This window comes from Scyliorhinus torazame, chromosome 4, assembly GCF_047496885.1.
Source record: "Scyliorhinus torazame isolate Kashiwa2021f chromosome 4, sScyTor2.1, whole genome shotgun sequence".
NCBI lineage: Eukaryota > Metazoa > Chordata > Chondrichthyes > Carcharhiniformes > Scyliorhinidae > Scyliorhinus > Scyliorhinus torazame.
The window spans coordinates 313,704,356-313,717,953 of record NC_092710.1 but is presented as its reverse complement, the minus strand read 5'-3'; the positions used below and the strand labels follow the sequence as shown (position 1 = coordinate 313,717,953).

Here is a 13,598-nt window from a genome sequence, read left to right as displayed (position 1 = left end):
GAAAGCCTCCCACATGTCAGATGTTGATTTACCCTCAAACATCCGCCCTCAATCTAGGTTCTTCAGTTCCCGCCTAATATTGTTATAATTAGCCTTCCCCCAATTTAGCATATTCACCCTAGGACCACTCTTATCCTTGTCCACCAGCACTTTAAAACTTACTGAATTGTGGTCACTGTTCCCGAAATGCTCCCCTACAGTAACTTCATTGAAGCCTACTTGTGACAATAAGCGATTTTAATTTTTCATTTTTCACTTCTACCACCTGGCTGGGCTCATTCCCCAATACCAGGTCCAGTACAGCCCCTTCCCTAGTTGGACTATACATATTGTTTCAAGAAGCCTTCCTGGATGCTCCTTACAAACTCTGCCCCGTCTAAGCCCCTAGCACTAAGTGAGTCCCAGTCAATATTGGGGAAGTTGAAGTCTCCCATCACAACAACCCTGTTGTTTTTACTGTTTTCCAAAATCTGTCTACCTATCTGCTCCTCTATCTCCCGCTGGCTGTTGGGTGGCCCCCAACATTGTGACTGCACCCTTCTTATTCCTGATCTCTACCCATATAGACTCGCTGCCCTCTGAGGTGTCCTCCCGTAGTACAGCTGTGATATTCTCCCTAACCAACTCCTCCACCTCTTTTGCACAACTCCACCACCCCTTTTACATCCCCCTCTATCCCACCTGAAACATCTAAATCCTGCAACGTTTAGCTGCCAATCCTGTTCTTCCCTCAACCATGTCCCTGTAATGGCAACAACATCATAGTTCCAAGTACTAATCCAAGCTCTAAGCTCATCTGCCTTACCCGTAATACTTCTTGCATTAAAACATATGCACTTCAGGCCACCAGACCTGCTGTTTTCAGCAACATCTCCCTGTTTGCTCTTCCTCAGAGCCATACTGGCCCTATTCCCTAGTTCTTCCACAATGCTTTCACCTTCTGACATATTGCTCCGGTACCCACCCCCCCCTGCCATACTAGTTTAAACCCTCCCGTGTGGCACTAGCAAACCTTGCTGCCAGGATATTTATGCCTCTCCAATTTAGATGCAACCCGTTCTTCTTACACAGGTCACACCTGCCCCGGAAGAGCTCCCAGTGGTCCCGATAACAGAAACCCTCCCTCCTACACCAGCTGTTTAGCCACGTGTTTAGCTGCTCTATCTTCCTATTTCTAGCCTCACTGGCACGTGGCACAGGGAGTAATCCTGAGATTACAACCCTAGAGGTCCTGTCTTTTAAATTTCTGCCTAGCTCCCTGAACTCCTGCTGCAGGACCTCATGCCCCTTCCTGCCTATGTCGTTTGTACCAATATGTACCATGACCTCTGCCTATTTGCCCTCCCCCTTCAGGATGCCCGCTACCCGTTTTGAGACAACCTGGACCCTGGCACCAGGGAGGCAACATACCATCCTGCATTCTCTTTCACGTCCACAGAAGCGCCTATCTGTGCACTTGACTATAGAGTCCCCTATGACTATTGCTCTTCTGCGCTTTGACCCTCCCTGCTGAACATCAGAGCCAGCCGTGGTGCCACTGCTCTGGCTGCTGCTGTTTTCCCCTGAATGGCTATCCCCCCCGACAGTATCCAAAGAGGTATACCTGTTCGCGAGGGGGACAACCAGAGGGGTTTCCTGCACTGACTGCCTGCCCCTTCTGGTGGTCACCCATTTCTCTGCCTGCACTTAAGGTGTGACCACATTTATATAACTGCTATCTATGACGCTTTCTGCCACCTGCATGCTCCTTAGTGCATCCAATTACTGCTCCAACCGAACCATGCGGTCTGTGAGGCGCTCCTGTTCGGTGCACTTTCTGCAGATGAAGCCATCTGGGACGCTGGAAGCCTCACGGACCTGCCACATCTCACAGTCAGAACACTGCACCCCTCTAATTGACATTGCGTTAATTAATTAGTAAATTAAGTTTAAAACATTTTTTTTTTAAATGTTACTGTTAACTATATGTTTCCTAGCACTAGAATTCTACTATAAATGTGAAAGCTAAATACAGTACTCTCCGATCCCTGGCTTAGATACCTCTAAATTATAATTAAGTCATTATATTTAATTAGTTTAACAATGTTTAATTTTAAAATTTAGTGTAGATTCCCAACCAGCCAATCAGGTCACAGCTGTACTGTGATGTCACTTCAGTTTTTCCCCCCCCCCCCACACAATTGGAAAGGTAATAAAAATAAAAATCACTTACCTTCCCAGTATGCCCTCTGGTTCTCTCCCTGCAGATTAAAAGTTACAGGCCAGAAGAAAGAGAACAAAACGGTAGGGAAAAGCACCTTCTCCCACTCTGCACTGAATTACCTCACTGCACCAAATTACCAAGTTCCAATTCCCACTCCGGCTGTGTCTCCTTCACTTGCGCAAAGCTTACTAAGTGCGTTTTCTGTCTGTCTTTTATACAGACCTCAGCTAACCAGGGTGACTCACACTACTTAAGCTTCAAAGAGAAGAATACAATGTACACCCTTGTGCCACTAAACAGGCCTCAGGTGACTGACAGATAAAATAATAATCGCTTATTGTCACGTTGGCTTCAATGAAGTTACTATGAAAAGCCCCTAGTCACCACATTCCACCGCCTATTTGGGGAGGGCGGTATGGAAATTGTACCCGCGCTGCTGGCCTTGTTCTGCATTGCAAGCCAGCTGTTTAGCCCGCTGTGCTAAACCAGCTCCACATTGATCTGGATCTGTAGGCAAGGGTGCAGATTTCCTTCCCTCAAGGACAGTGAAGATGGGTGTTTAGGCCGACCAACCATGTTCATCATTGGACTTTTCAATTCCAGATTTGAGTTCAAATTTCAGCATTGTGGTAGGATTTGAACCCAAGTCTCCGTTTCTTGTCTTGCTTACTAGTCCAGTGACAAGAGCATGGGAGATCCACTACAGTAATTTGAACATTGTGCTTCAATACGCCAAGCAGCAAATATATCACTAATGGTCTGATGTAACTGTCTGCAGCATTCCTGAAACTGGAGCCGGATTATCTGTAACTTCTCAGTCGACTTCCCCACAAAGGAAGCAAAGGTTCTAATCTGCAGTATGACCTCTGATTGATATCAGCGTTCATTCATTCATTTATTCATTCAGAAGATGATAGGCACTGCATCTGGAGAGAGCGAGATGCACACCCACGATCCTGCAGCAAAATAAGAAGTTTACACTCCAGGAAACAATGCTTCTGCTCTCCAAAACAGTTCACTCAGTGCTACAGGAGATTGACCACTGTATAGTTCTAAAATTTCCCTCAAAAACATATTTACGTTTAAAGCAGGAAACATGAGGAGGCCATTCAGCTTCTCGGGTCAACTCTACCAATTCAATTAAATCACAGCTAATTGTATCCCCACTTTCGATCTGTATCCCTTCATACCTGTGCCAACAAAAATGTATCACGCTCAGACTTGAAAGCTCCCATTGTCTGAGCTGGGTCGGTATTTTAGGGGAATGATGCGTGTGGGGGAGGTTGCCAATTGGAGGGGCTCGCATTTGACATCCCTGTGGAAGTTCAGGGCCCAAGGTTGGAGACCGCCCAACCCAAACATGGGTGGCTGTGCAGAACCCCCTCTGCAGCAGCCCAAACCCAGAGCCAAATGAGCTGTCTTCATACCTCAACCTGCAGATAAATTTGGAATATAAAGCTCATCTCAGGTTTCAACGACTTTAAATTATCTGCTTGTAGTTCCCACCTATCTAATTCACTTTGGAGAACTTTTTTTTTTCATGGGATGTGGGCATCGCTGGCAAGGCCAGCCTTTTTTGCCCATCCTTAATTTCCCTCGAGTGGCTTGCTCGGCCATTTTGTCGTCAACCACAATGCTGTGGATCCTGGAGTCACATGTAGGGTAAGAACTGGGTAAGGATGACCGATTTCCTTCTCTAAATTTTGTTGAATGATTGCTGTCATGGTAACCATTACTGAGACGAGCTTTATATTCCAGATTTATCTGCAGGTTGAGGTATGAAGACAGCTCATTTGGCTCTGGGTTTGGGCTGCTGCAGAGGGGGTTCTGCACGGCCACCCATGTTTGGGTTGGTGGATGAGGCAGTAGGATGTGTTGGGCGGTCTCCAAACCTGGGCCCTGAACTTCCACGGGGATGTCAAATGCGAGCCCCTCCAATTGGTAACTTCCCCCACACGCATCAAACGTGTTAGCTGTCTACATGGCCACACTTGGTGGTTTCCGAGCTAGTCGCGAGAGCCTCACAAGCCTGCTGATTCTGGAACAAGCCTCTCTCCATTCCCTGTAGCATTCAGCTAGCTCCTCTCTGAGCCTGGTGACATTCCTGGTGATCCTCTGGCAGCTTTCCCAGCTGCCAGGCATGAACAAAATACAAGGATGAGAGTATATCCAGCAGTCACCTGCAATCGACAATTGAGATCAGAGGCCATTCAACCCTTCATCATACCTGCAGTCTTTGAAAGAATGTCAAATCTTCACAGAGCGCATATGACGGGGGCGAGGCTGAGCAGGTTCTTTGAGGTGGAAGACAGGTGTGGGAGGTGCTCGGGGAGCCCAGCAAATCACACCCACATGTTCGGGGCGTGCCCGGCGCTGGATGGGCTCTGGAGGGATATTGCGAGGACGGTGTCTAAGGTGGTGAACACCCAGGTTAAGCCGAGTTGGGGGCTGGCACTATTTGGGGTATCGGACGAGTCGGGAGTGCAGGAGGCGAAAGAGGCCGGTATTCTGGCCTTTGCTTCCCTGGTATCCCGGCGGAGGATTCTGCTACAGTGGAAAGATGCGAGGCCCCCAAGCGTGGAAGCCTGGATCAGCGACATGGCAGGGTTCATTAAATTGGAGAGGGTAAAATTTGCCTTGAGAGGGTCTGTGCAAGGGTTCTTCAGGCGGTGGCAACTGTTCCTAGACTTTCTAGCGGAGCGTTAGGAGGTGGTCAGCAGCAGCAGCAACCCGGAGGGGGGGTGGTGGTGGTCGGGGGGGGGGGGGTGCACTTTGTGTTTTCAACTGTGTTTATTATTGCTTAATGGGGGGTTTGTATATTGGGGGAATTCATGATGTAGTTGTAAGATGTTCATTTATGTGTTCTTTGTTTTTCTTATTTCTGTAAGGGGGGGGTTTGTTGAAAATATGTAAAAATTTGAATAAAAATATTTCTTAAAAAAAACAAGAAAGACTGTCCAATCCATCGCACTCCTTTGCTCTTAATTCCGTCTCCCTGCAAGTTTTCCCCTTTAAGTATTTATCCATTTCCATTTTGAAATATATTCACGAATCTACTTGCACAAACCTTTCAGGCAGTGAATTCCAGATCATAACACGTTGAGTAAAAATAGAAAATCTCCCCATCTTCCCCCTCGTTCTTTCACTAATTGACTGTGCTCTGTGGAAACGGTTATTTGTGTTTGGGTTTATTGTCACGTGTACCGAGGTATTGTTCCATACACGAAAAACATAGGACATAAGATCGATACACAATATAAATACACGACACAAACATCGCGTGAAACATACTCGGTAGACAAGATGCATGGAGAGATCAGTTCATTTCATAAAGGGGTCATTCAGGAGTCTGGTAACAATAGGGAAGAAGTTATTCTTGTTACCCTATCTAAAACTCCAACCAGTTTTAAACACATCTATTAAATCTCCTTCTCTGCTCTGATAACGAACCCAGCCTTTCCAGATTGCAAGTTCCTTATCCCTGAAAGCATTCTAGTGAATCTCCACTGCAATCTCGCCGTGGTTCTGACATACTTGCCAATGCTCGAGATCATGAAGAAATTGTTTTTCACCAGATTTTAAGTATGCACTGACAATTGATAGTAAATAGAATTAATCACTGAAGTTTCAGAAGCTTGGATTTATTAAGTGCCTAAATCATGCAAAGCACCTCAATTCCCTGATTTCAGAGGGTGGCACGATGGCGTAGTGGTTAGCACTGCTGCCTCACAGTGCCGATGACCCGGGTTCGATCCCGGGCCTGGGTCACTGTCTGTGTGGAGTTTGCAGATTCTCACTGTGTCTGCGTGCGTCTCAACCCCACAACCCAAAAGATGAGCAGGGTAGGTGGATTGGCCACGCAAAATGCCCCTTAATTGGAAAAAATGAAAATAAATACTCTAATTTCATATGCAGGGATGTTCGATAGACAAACCAGGCGATTCTAAATGTGCAATGAGCAGTTCATCTAGTTTATAATTTTAACATTAGTTACCCATATAGCTCTTAGCAGGGACAAGAAAAATGAATACTGGCTACCTATGCATTCCGGGCCAATGATCCACCAGCTTCTAACATTGCTGAAGGAGATGGATTTGTAGTGCATCAGGAGTGTCACTTATAGTACTCCTTTATGCATCAAATTTCATTCCTCCAACACTTTCTCACTGTTATTGCCAACACCCCTGGTTGTGTCATCCACCTCCCCATGAACTGTGCTGTGGCAGACTGCCAGTATTGTGAACTGGAACAGTATATTTGCATTAAATGATGTGGTTTTCAAGGTAAACTAATTGGGGGGGGGGGAAAAACTCAGTCATAAACAGTTAACCAACAACACCTTTTTTTGCCTTGATTGTAGGCACTATGGTGTGATTTCAACATTCCACAGGACAAGACCGAATGTATGGAAGGTAAATTTTCACGAACTTCATTGCAGTGTTAATGTGAGCCTACTTGTGACACTAATAAAGATTATTATTCAAGACCAAAAGGCATTGCAATTCTGTTTAAAAGAAAAATAGAGATTTCTTGCTAACTTTCTCCGCTCTCCAGCCTTCTGATACTTTCATTGTTTGCGAGGAGTAAATTAGAGTTAGGCATATTTCTAATAATTAACTGTTGTGAAAGTAATTGGTTTTAAATGACTTGTCTACCTCGCATCTTCCAATGCATTCAACAACTTTGTTCTCACACTGTTGCAACACAAATTCTGTTTCCATTCGGTGTACAGCCTGAATACCTGTGAAGAAAGCGACCAGAAATGTATACTGTGTCACTCGAGAAATAGCCTTGATATTCAGGCTTCAGAATGGCTCGTCATTTTAATTTTCCGAAGTTTTTATTCTATATTAATTCCCAAGATGTGGGGTCTCTTCATTTTATTGCCTATATCTAATTGCTCATGAAAAAGCAAAGGACCCGCCTGTTTCTCCACCTCTCTCCTTTTACACTCATTCCTTAAAACCTACCTCTCCGGCCAAGAATTTGGCCACTATCTTAATTTAGCAAATTATGTTTAGTGCTGCTCCTCTGGATGTTTTGCTGTGTTACAGGAGCTATATAAATGCAAGTTGTTGTTGGGCCTAAGCAGTTGACCCTGGACTGGGTTCGTTACTGATCATCTCCCCGTTATTCTGGATGGAGATGCTGTCTGTATCAGAATGAACCTGCACAGAGGGAGGGAGGCTCAAAATGGTGTGGGCCTTTTTACTCTGATCGATATTGAGGGGAGTATTTTGAACGGGAAGTACAGCCTTTTAGCTTTTTCGCTTTGTCGCTTTTCGTTGAGACATTTATAATCTCTGTTCCCTGATGGTTTCAGGAGGGCAAACTTGTCACCGGGGTTCCAGATAACTTGTAATTTAATGATTCACGTATACATGGCCGTAGCTGGTCTAGCAGACTAGCTGTTTGGTGATCTTACTTGGTTTTGGCTGTTCCTTTCACTTTGCTTAAATATTCCAAATCCTTGCTCTTGACAACCTATACTTGAATTTCCTGGTCCTGAGTAGGGAAACTATGTCTCTCCAGGGAGTGTGTGCATTCTGTATTGGACAGATGGAAACCCTCCTTATGTAGATTGTTTTGGCGTCTCTATGACCTGATTTTGACCTTCTGTCATACACCTGACAGGCCAAGCAAAACACTTATTCATTCATGGGATGTGGGTATTGCTGGTAAGACCAGCATTTATTTCCAGTCCTTAATTGCCCTTGAGAAGATGGAAGTTGCCTCCACCGTGAGCTGCTGCAATCCATGTTCACCCCAAATGTGCTTCTGAACAACGTTGTTGTGACAATGGTTAAAGTTGCACTTGTCACTTGTGTTCTTGTTTCCCATCGCTGTGGGCGTGTTCGCTCTCTCGACTCATGAACTGTGATCAAACCCTTGCTCTTTCAGCTCAAGAGAAGACGGAAAAGTGCGTGTGTATTGTACAGAGATCGTGTGTGAATGTGCACACCGTTGATGGGAAGGACTACATTGCCCCGTTACCTTTTCAGGTGATCGCTTCTGTTCTTAAACATTTTCTGGCCAAAGATCTGGCCGCGACCAGCAGCATTAAATATCGCTCGACCGGTCATTCGATCGCATTGCTGTTTGCATGATTCCCCTGACTGTAACGTTCAGCTAGATATCAACAGTGATTGTCGCAACTCAGATAGAAAGCTGATAACGGGTAGAACTGGGGCCAAGTCTTGAAACACGTAGAAGCTTTTATTCACAAGGAGGCACGTTATATTGTTGTATAGCTCCAACCCAACAACCAGTTTCAGCCTGCTCCTGAACATACACGAGCACAGGTGAGTCTCCAATTGATGCCCACCGCCAGAATACAATCAGACACCGAATTAACATACAACTAATCGTGGCTGCACTGTGAAGTAATTTTGTCTGAAATGAAATATTTTGGGGCATTGAGTAAAGTGATTAAAAAAGCTATATGAACATAAGTTCTTTCTGAAATTACTCGCCTGAAAGGAAATAGTGCTGATCTTCGACAAGTTCAGACCATCTCATCAAGAAAATAAGCTGTTGCTCTCGTTTTGTAAATGTTGGCTCACGGTTTGATTGTCTGGGAGCAAACTGGGTCAAAGCCTGGTTTAAAACACGCCACTTCCAAATGAGTTATTTAAACAAAAATTTCCTGTCTCCTTTTAGGTTGCAGATGTTTGGGCAAACAAATATGGGCTAATTTTTGAGCGCAATAATCCTGTGCAAGAAGTACCTTTAAGTCCTCTGAGGTAGGCAACTGAAAGAATACACTCAAGCCTGAGATTAACTGTGTTAAAATTCTTCTTGTAAGTTTGTCACTCTTGCAGTTTGACTTTGTTCTGACTTCAGAAGATAGGTTTTGATGAAGAAGGACCTCTCACCCCATTTGACCTCATTTTTGCAGAACGCCAATGCTGTCATCTTACCATTTCTTTCAGTTAGTTGGAGGGCGCACCCTTATTTTGGACCCCCCCCCCCCCCCCCCCCAGTGATAACATCAGTGCTGCAGCGATTGATTGAGCTTGGGGAAGGGTGTGCAGGGGAGGCCAGTGGATATATTTTGAGTGCGGAAGAAGTTTCTCAGTCAGTTTTGCTTTAATGAGCTCTGCTCACAAGCCCCAAAAGCTGACCTATGTGAGGAAACCAAGCTGATAATTCAAGCCTGGTTTATGATTCAAGTTTCATTTACTTCACTCACCTCCAGTCACTTATTTTGCTTTCGAATGGGTTACATTTTGCTATCCAGTTTAGTACAAAGCTGAGGTACAATTTAATGCCGTTGTTGCACTGAATTTTCTAAAAATTACAAAAGTATTTTAATTGTTTCCATCTATAAATAGATTCCCCATCCTTCTAATTCCTGCCCTTTGCCAACTCCGGAACCCGCCATCTAGCCGACAAACCTATGGTTATTATAAATCGGGGTCCAAACCGATGCTCCCTCCACTCTCTTATATCTCCTCCATTGCCCCCAGATTCTCAGAGCCGTCACCACTACCGGACTTGTGGAGTATCGGGCCGGTGAGAACGGAAGAGGTGCCTTTATCAGTGCTCCCAAACTGATGTCTTTACATGACGCCGCCGCCATCTGCTCCAATGCCGACCCCTCCCCCACTACCCACTTCCTAATCATGGCTATATTAGCCACCCAGAAGTAATTATAGAAGTTCGGCAGCGTGCCCCCCCCCCCCCCCCGACTCCACTCCAGCAACACTTTCTTCACTCGCGGGGTTTTACCCACCCACACAAAGCCCAAAATAATCTTATTCACCCGCTTGAAAAAGGCCTTGGGGATGAAGATGGGGAGGCACTGAAAGCCATCTGGGGAGGACTGTCATTTTCACGGTCTGTACCCTCCCGCCAGTGATAGCGGGGTCCCATCTCTTAAAGTCCCCTTCCATTTGTTCTGCCAACCGGGATCGGTTTAACTTGTGCAGTGCCTCCCATTCCCGGGCCACCTGGATTCCCAGATACCGAAAGCTCTTCCCTACCATTCTACGCGACAGCTCTCCCAGTCTCTTCTCCTCTCCCCTTGCCTGGATCGCAAACATCTCTCTTTTCCCTATTTTCAATTTATAACATGAAAAATTGCCAAATTACCCCAAGGTTCACATTACTTCCCCCACCCCCTCCAACGGGTCCGAAATGTACAACAGCAGGTCATCTGCGTAAAGCGAGACCCGGTGCTCCACCCCACCCGAACCAGCCCTTTCTAGTTCCTAGAGGCTCTTAACGCCATGGCCAATGGCTCTATGGCCAGAGCAAACAGTAATGGGGAGAGGGGGCACCCTTGCCTCGTCCCTCAGTGTAGTTTACATTACCCCAACCTCAGCCGGTTCGTATGCACACTTGCTACTGGTGCCTGATAGAGTAACCCCACCCAGTCAATAAAGCCCTCACCAAACCCAAATCTTCCCAGTGCCTCCCACGGGTAATTCCACTCCACATAAGAACTAGGAACAGGAGTAGGCCATCTGGCCCCTCGAGCCTGCTCCGCCATTCAATTAAATCATGGCTGATCTTTGTGGACTCAGCTCCACTCTCCGGCCCGTACACCATATCCCCGAATCCCTTTATTCTTTAGAAAGGTATCTATCTTTTTCTTAAAAACGTTTAAAGAAGGAGCCTCAACTGATCAAAAAGCCTTCTGTGTCCATCGCTACCACCACCTCCACCCCCTCTCCTTCTGAGGGCATCATAATAACATTGAGAAGCCTTCGAACATTGGCCTTGAGTTGCCTGCCCTTAACAAATCCCGGCTGGTCTTCCCCCAGGACACAGTCCTCTATCCTTGTGGCCAGTATCTTAGCCAGCAGTTTGGCATCCACATTCAGTAGAGAAATCGGCCTGTATCACCCGCGTTGCTCCGGATCCTTCTCCCGTTTCAGGAACAATGAAATCGAGGCCTGCGACATTGTTTGGGGGAGAACTCCCTTCTCTCTTGCTTCGTTACATGTCCTCACCGGCAGATGGCTCAATATCTCTGAAAACTTCTTATAGAATTCCACCGGGTAGCCGTCAGGCCCCGGGGCCTTGGCCGACTGCATGCCCTCCAGCCCCTCGATTACTTCCTCAATCTCAATTGGGTCACCCAGCCCTTCCACCAGATCCTCATCAACCCTCGGGAACCTCAACTGATCCAAAAACTGCCTCATCCCCTCCTCCCCAGCCAGGGGTTCCGACTCATATTATTTACTCTAGAAGTCCTTAAAAAACTTGTTTACCCCCACAGGGTCCAGGACAGTATTACCATCTCTACTCTTTACTTTACCTATCTCCCTGGCTGCTACTCGTTTCCTGAGCTGGTGCGCCAACATTCTGCTTGCCTTTTCCCCGTACTCGTAGAACGTCCCCCCTTGCCTTCCTCAACTGTTCCACCGCTTTCCCTGTGGTCAAACAGCCCAAACTCCACCTGTAACCTCCGCCGCTCCCTCGGTAGCCCCGCGTCTGGGGCCTCCGAGTATCTCCTGTCCACCTGGAGTATCTCTTCAACTAACCTGTCCCTCTCAGTCTGTTCCACCTTTTCTCATAAATTCCACGTCGCCCCAATTCGGAGCATATATGTTCACACGTACCACTCGCACCCCTCCAGTTTCCCACTCCCCATTATGTACCTACCCCCCGCGTCTGACACGATTTTCCCTGTCTCGAATGCCACTCGTTTGCTGATCAAGATCACTACTCCCCTGGTCTTTGAGTCCAGCCCTGAGTGGGACACTTGGCTAACCCACCCATCAATCTCGTCTGGTCTGTAACCTTTAGTTGTGTCTCTTGTAGCATTGCCACGCCCGCCTTCAGCCCCCTCAAATACGCAAACACGCGAGCCCTCTTGACCGGCCATTTCATTCCTCTAACGTTCCATGTGATCAGCCTGGACGGTGGGCTTCCAACCCGCCTCCCCCTGCCGACTAGCCATCACCCATTTTAGGCCAGCCTCGAGCTCGCCCCCCCCCCCCCCCCCCCGCCCCCCGCTAGCAACAACACTTGAAACCCAATCCCCCAAGTCAAGCTCCAGCTTAACACCTGCTCAGCCCCCACTGTGCTTCCGAGAGCCAGCTGACCCATGCTGACTTGATAGCTCCCGCCCCAGGCACCAAGCAGTCTGTCTCCCTATTGTTCTCTCCTCTTCACCCACCCCCCACATGAATCAACATTTTTAAAGCATCACTTTCCCCAGTAAACAAACAGTAAACAGAAAAAAGGCAGTAAAGGAACAGTCACTTTAGAAAAATTATCACCCAAAAAGCAGAACCAAATTCAGTGCCCATCCCCCCTCCAACCAGCTCCCTGTAAAACAAAGCAACCTTTAACCATCCAGACAGCCCCTTATTTCACACAGCGCTACTTAAATATATACAATCCAGCACAACAAATCGCCGCCACAGTACTTCTCCAAGGCTTCAGTGCCTTTTAATTCGCCTCCAGCTTCATTTCTTTAATAAAAGTCCATACTGGCGTTTCAAAGTAGAAATCCGTTCCTCATGTGTGACCCACAGACGGGCTGGGTACAGCATCCCGCTTGGCCAAATCCGCTCCCAGGTCCTGATAGATGCGCAACTCTCAGTTCTCCCACTTGCTGCTCCGTTCTTTCTTGGCCCACCGCAAAACGTGTTCCGTGTCCATGAAACGGTGAAAACATACCACCGTGGCCCTCAGCGGCTCGTTCGCTTGGGGCTTCCTCGTGAGGGCTCTGTGCGCTCTGTCCAATTCCAGGGGCCGAGGGAATGCCTCAGCCCCCATCAGCTTCTCCAGCATGTCTGTCACATAAGCCCGAGCATCTGATCCCTCACTGCCTTCAGGGAGGCCGACAATTCTGAGATTCTGCCTCCTGGACCTATTCTCCAGGTCCTCCAGCTTCTCCTGCATTCTTTTCTGGCAGTCGTTAATCATCTCTACCTTGCTTTCCAGCACGGTTATATACGCCTCGTGCTCAGACACCTTTTCCTCCACCTCCTGGATCACATGTCTGTGGGTTTCCTGATTCTGAACCACTTGACCAATCAAAGCCTTAATCGGGTCCAGTGTTCCGTTCTTCAGCTTGGCGAAGCAATCCTCGAAAAACTTCACCAGCTGCTCCGTCGATCACTGTGTTGCCTCCCCACGGCCCTGCTTCTCCGCCATGCTGTCCCATGTTACCAGCTCTGCTTGCGTCTCCCTTATAAGACTTTGTCGTCTCACACGGCCACTTCTCTGTACACCGGAGGGGGATTTCTCCTGACTGTCTCACTCTTCACTGATTTATCCCATAAAATCCAGAAAAAAACGGGGAAAAGCGTCCAAAAGTTTGTTAAAGTCGGGAGCTATCAAATGTGCGACCTACTCCTCCATAGCCACCACCGGACGTCGTTTCCATGTAATTTATAGTAATGGTCTTGCCCCTATACCAAACAAAATCTCAAAT

At 47.1% G+C, this 13,598-nt stretch overlaps 1 protein-coding gene across 8 annotated transcripts in view; it reads left to right on the top strand.

Moving 5' to 3' along the window:
- Positions 1 to 13,598, top strand: part of anapc1 (anaphase promoting complex subunit 1) — a 318,440-nt gene that overhangs the window by 23,694 nt on the left and 281,148 nt on the right. For all 8 annotated transcript variants that reach the window (XM_072500093.1, XM_072500089.1, XM_072500086.1 and 5 more), the window contains exons 4-6: positions 6,564 to 6,615; positions 8,105 to 8,205; positions 8,864 to 8,946. In XM_072500093.1, coding sequence (XP_072356194.1) covers positions 6,564 to 6,615; positions 8,105 to 8,205; positions 8,864 to 8,946 — 236 coding nt within the window. The remainder of the gene's footprint in view (positions 1 to 6,563; positions 6,616 to 8,104; positions 8,206 to 8,863; positions 8,947 to 13,598) is intronic.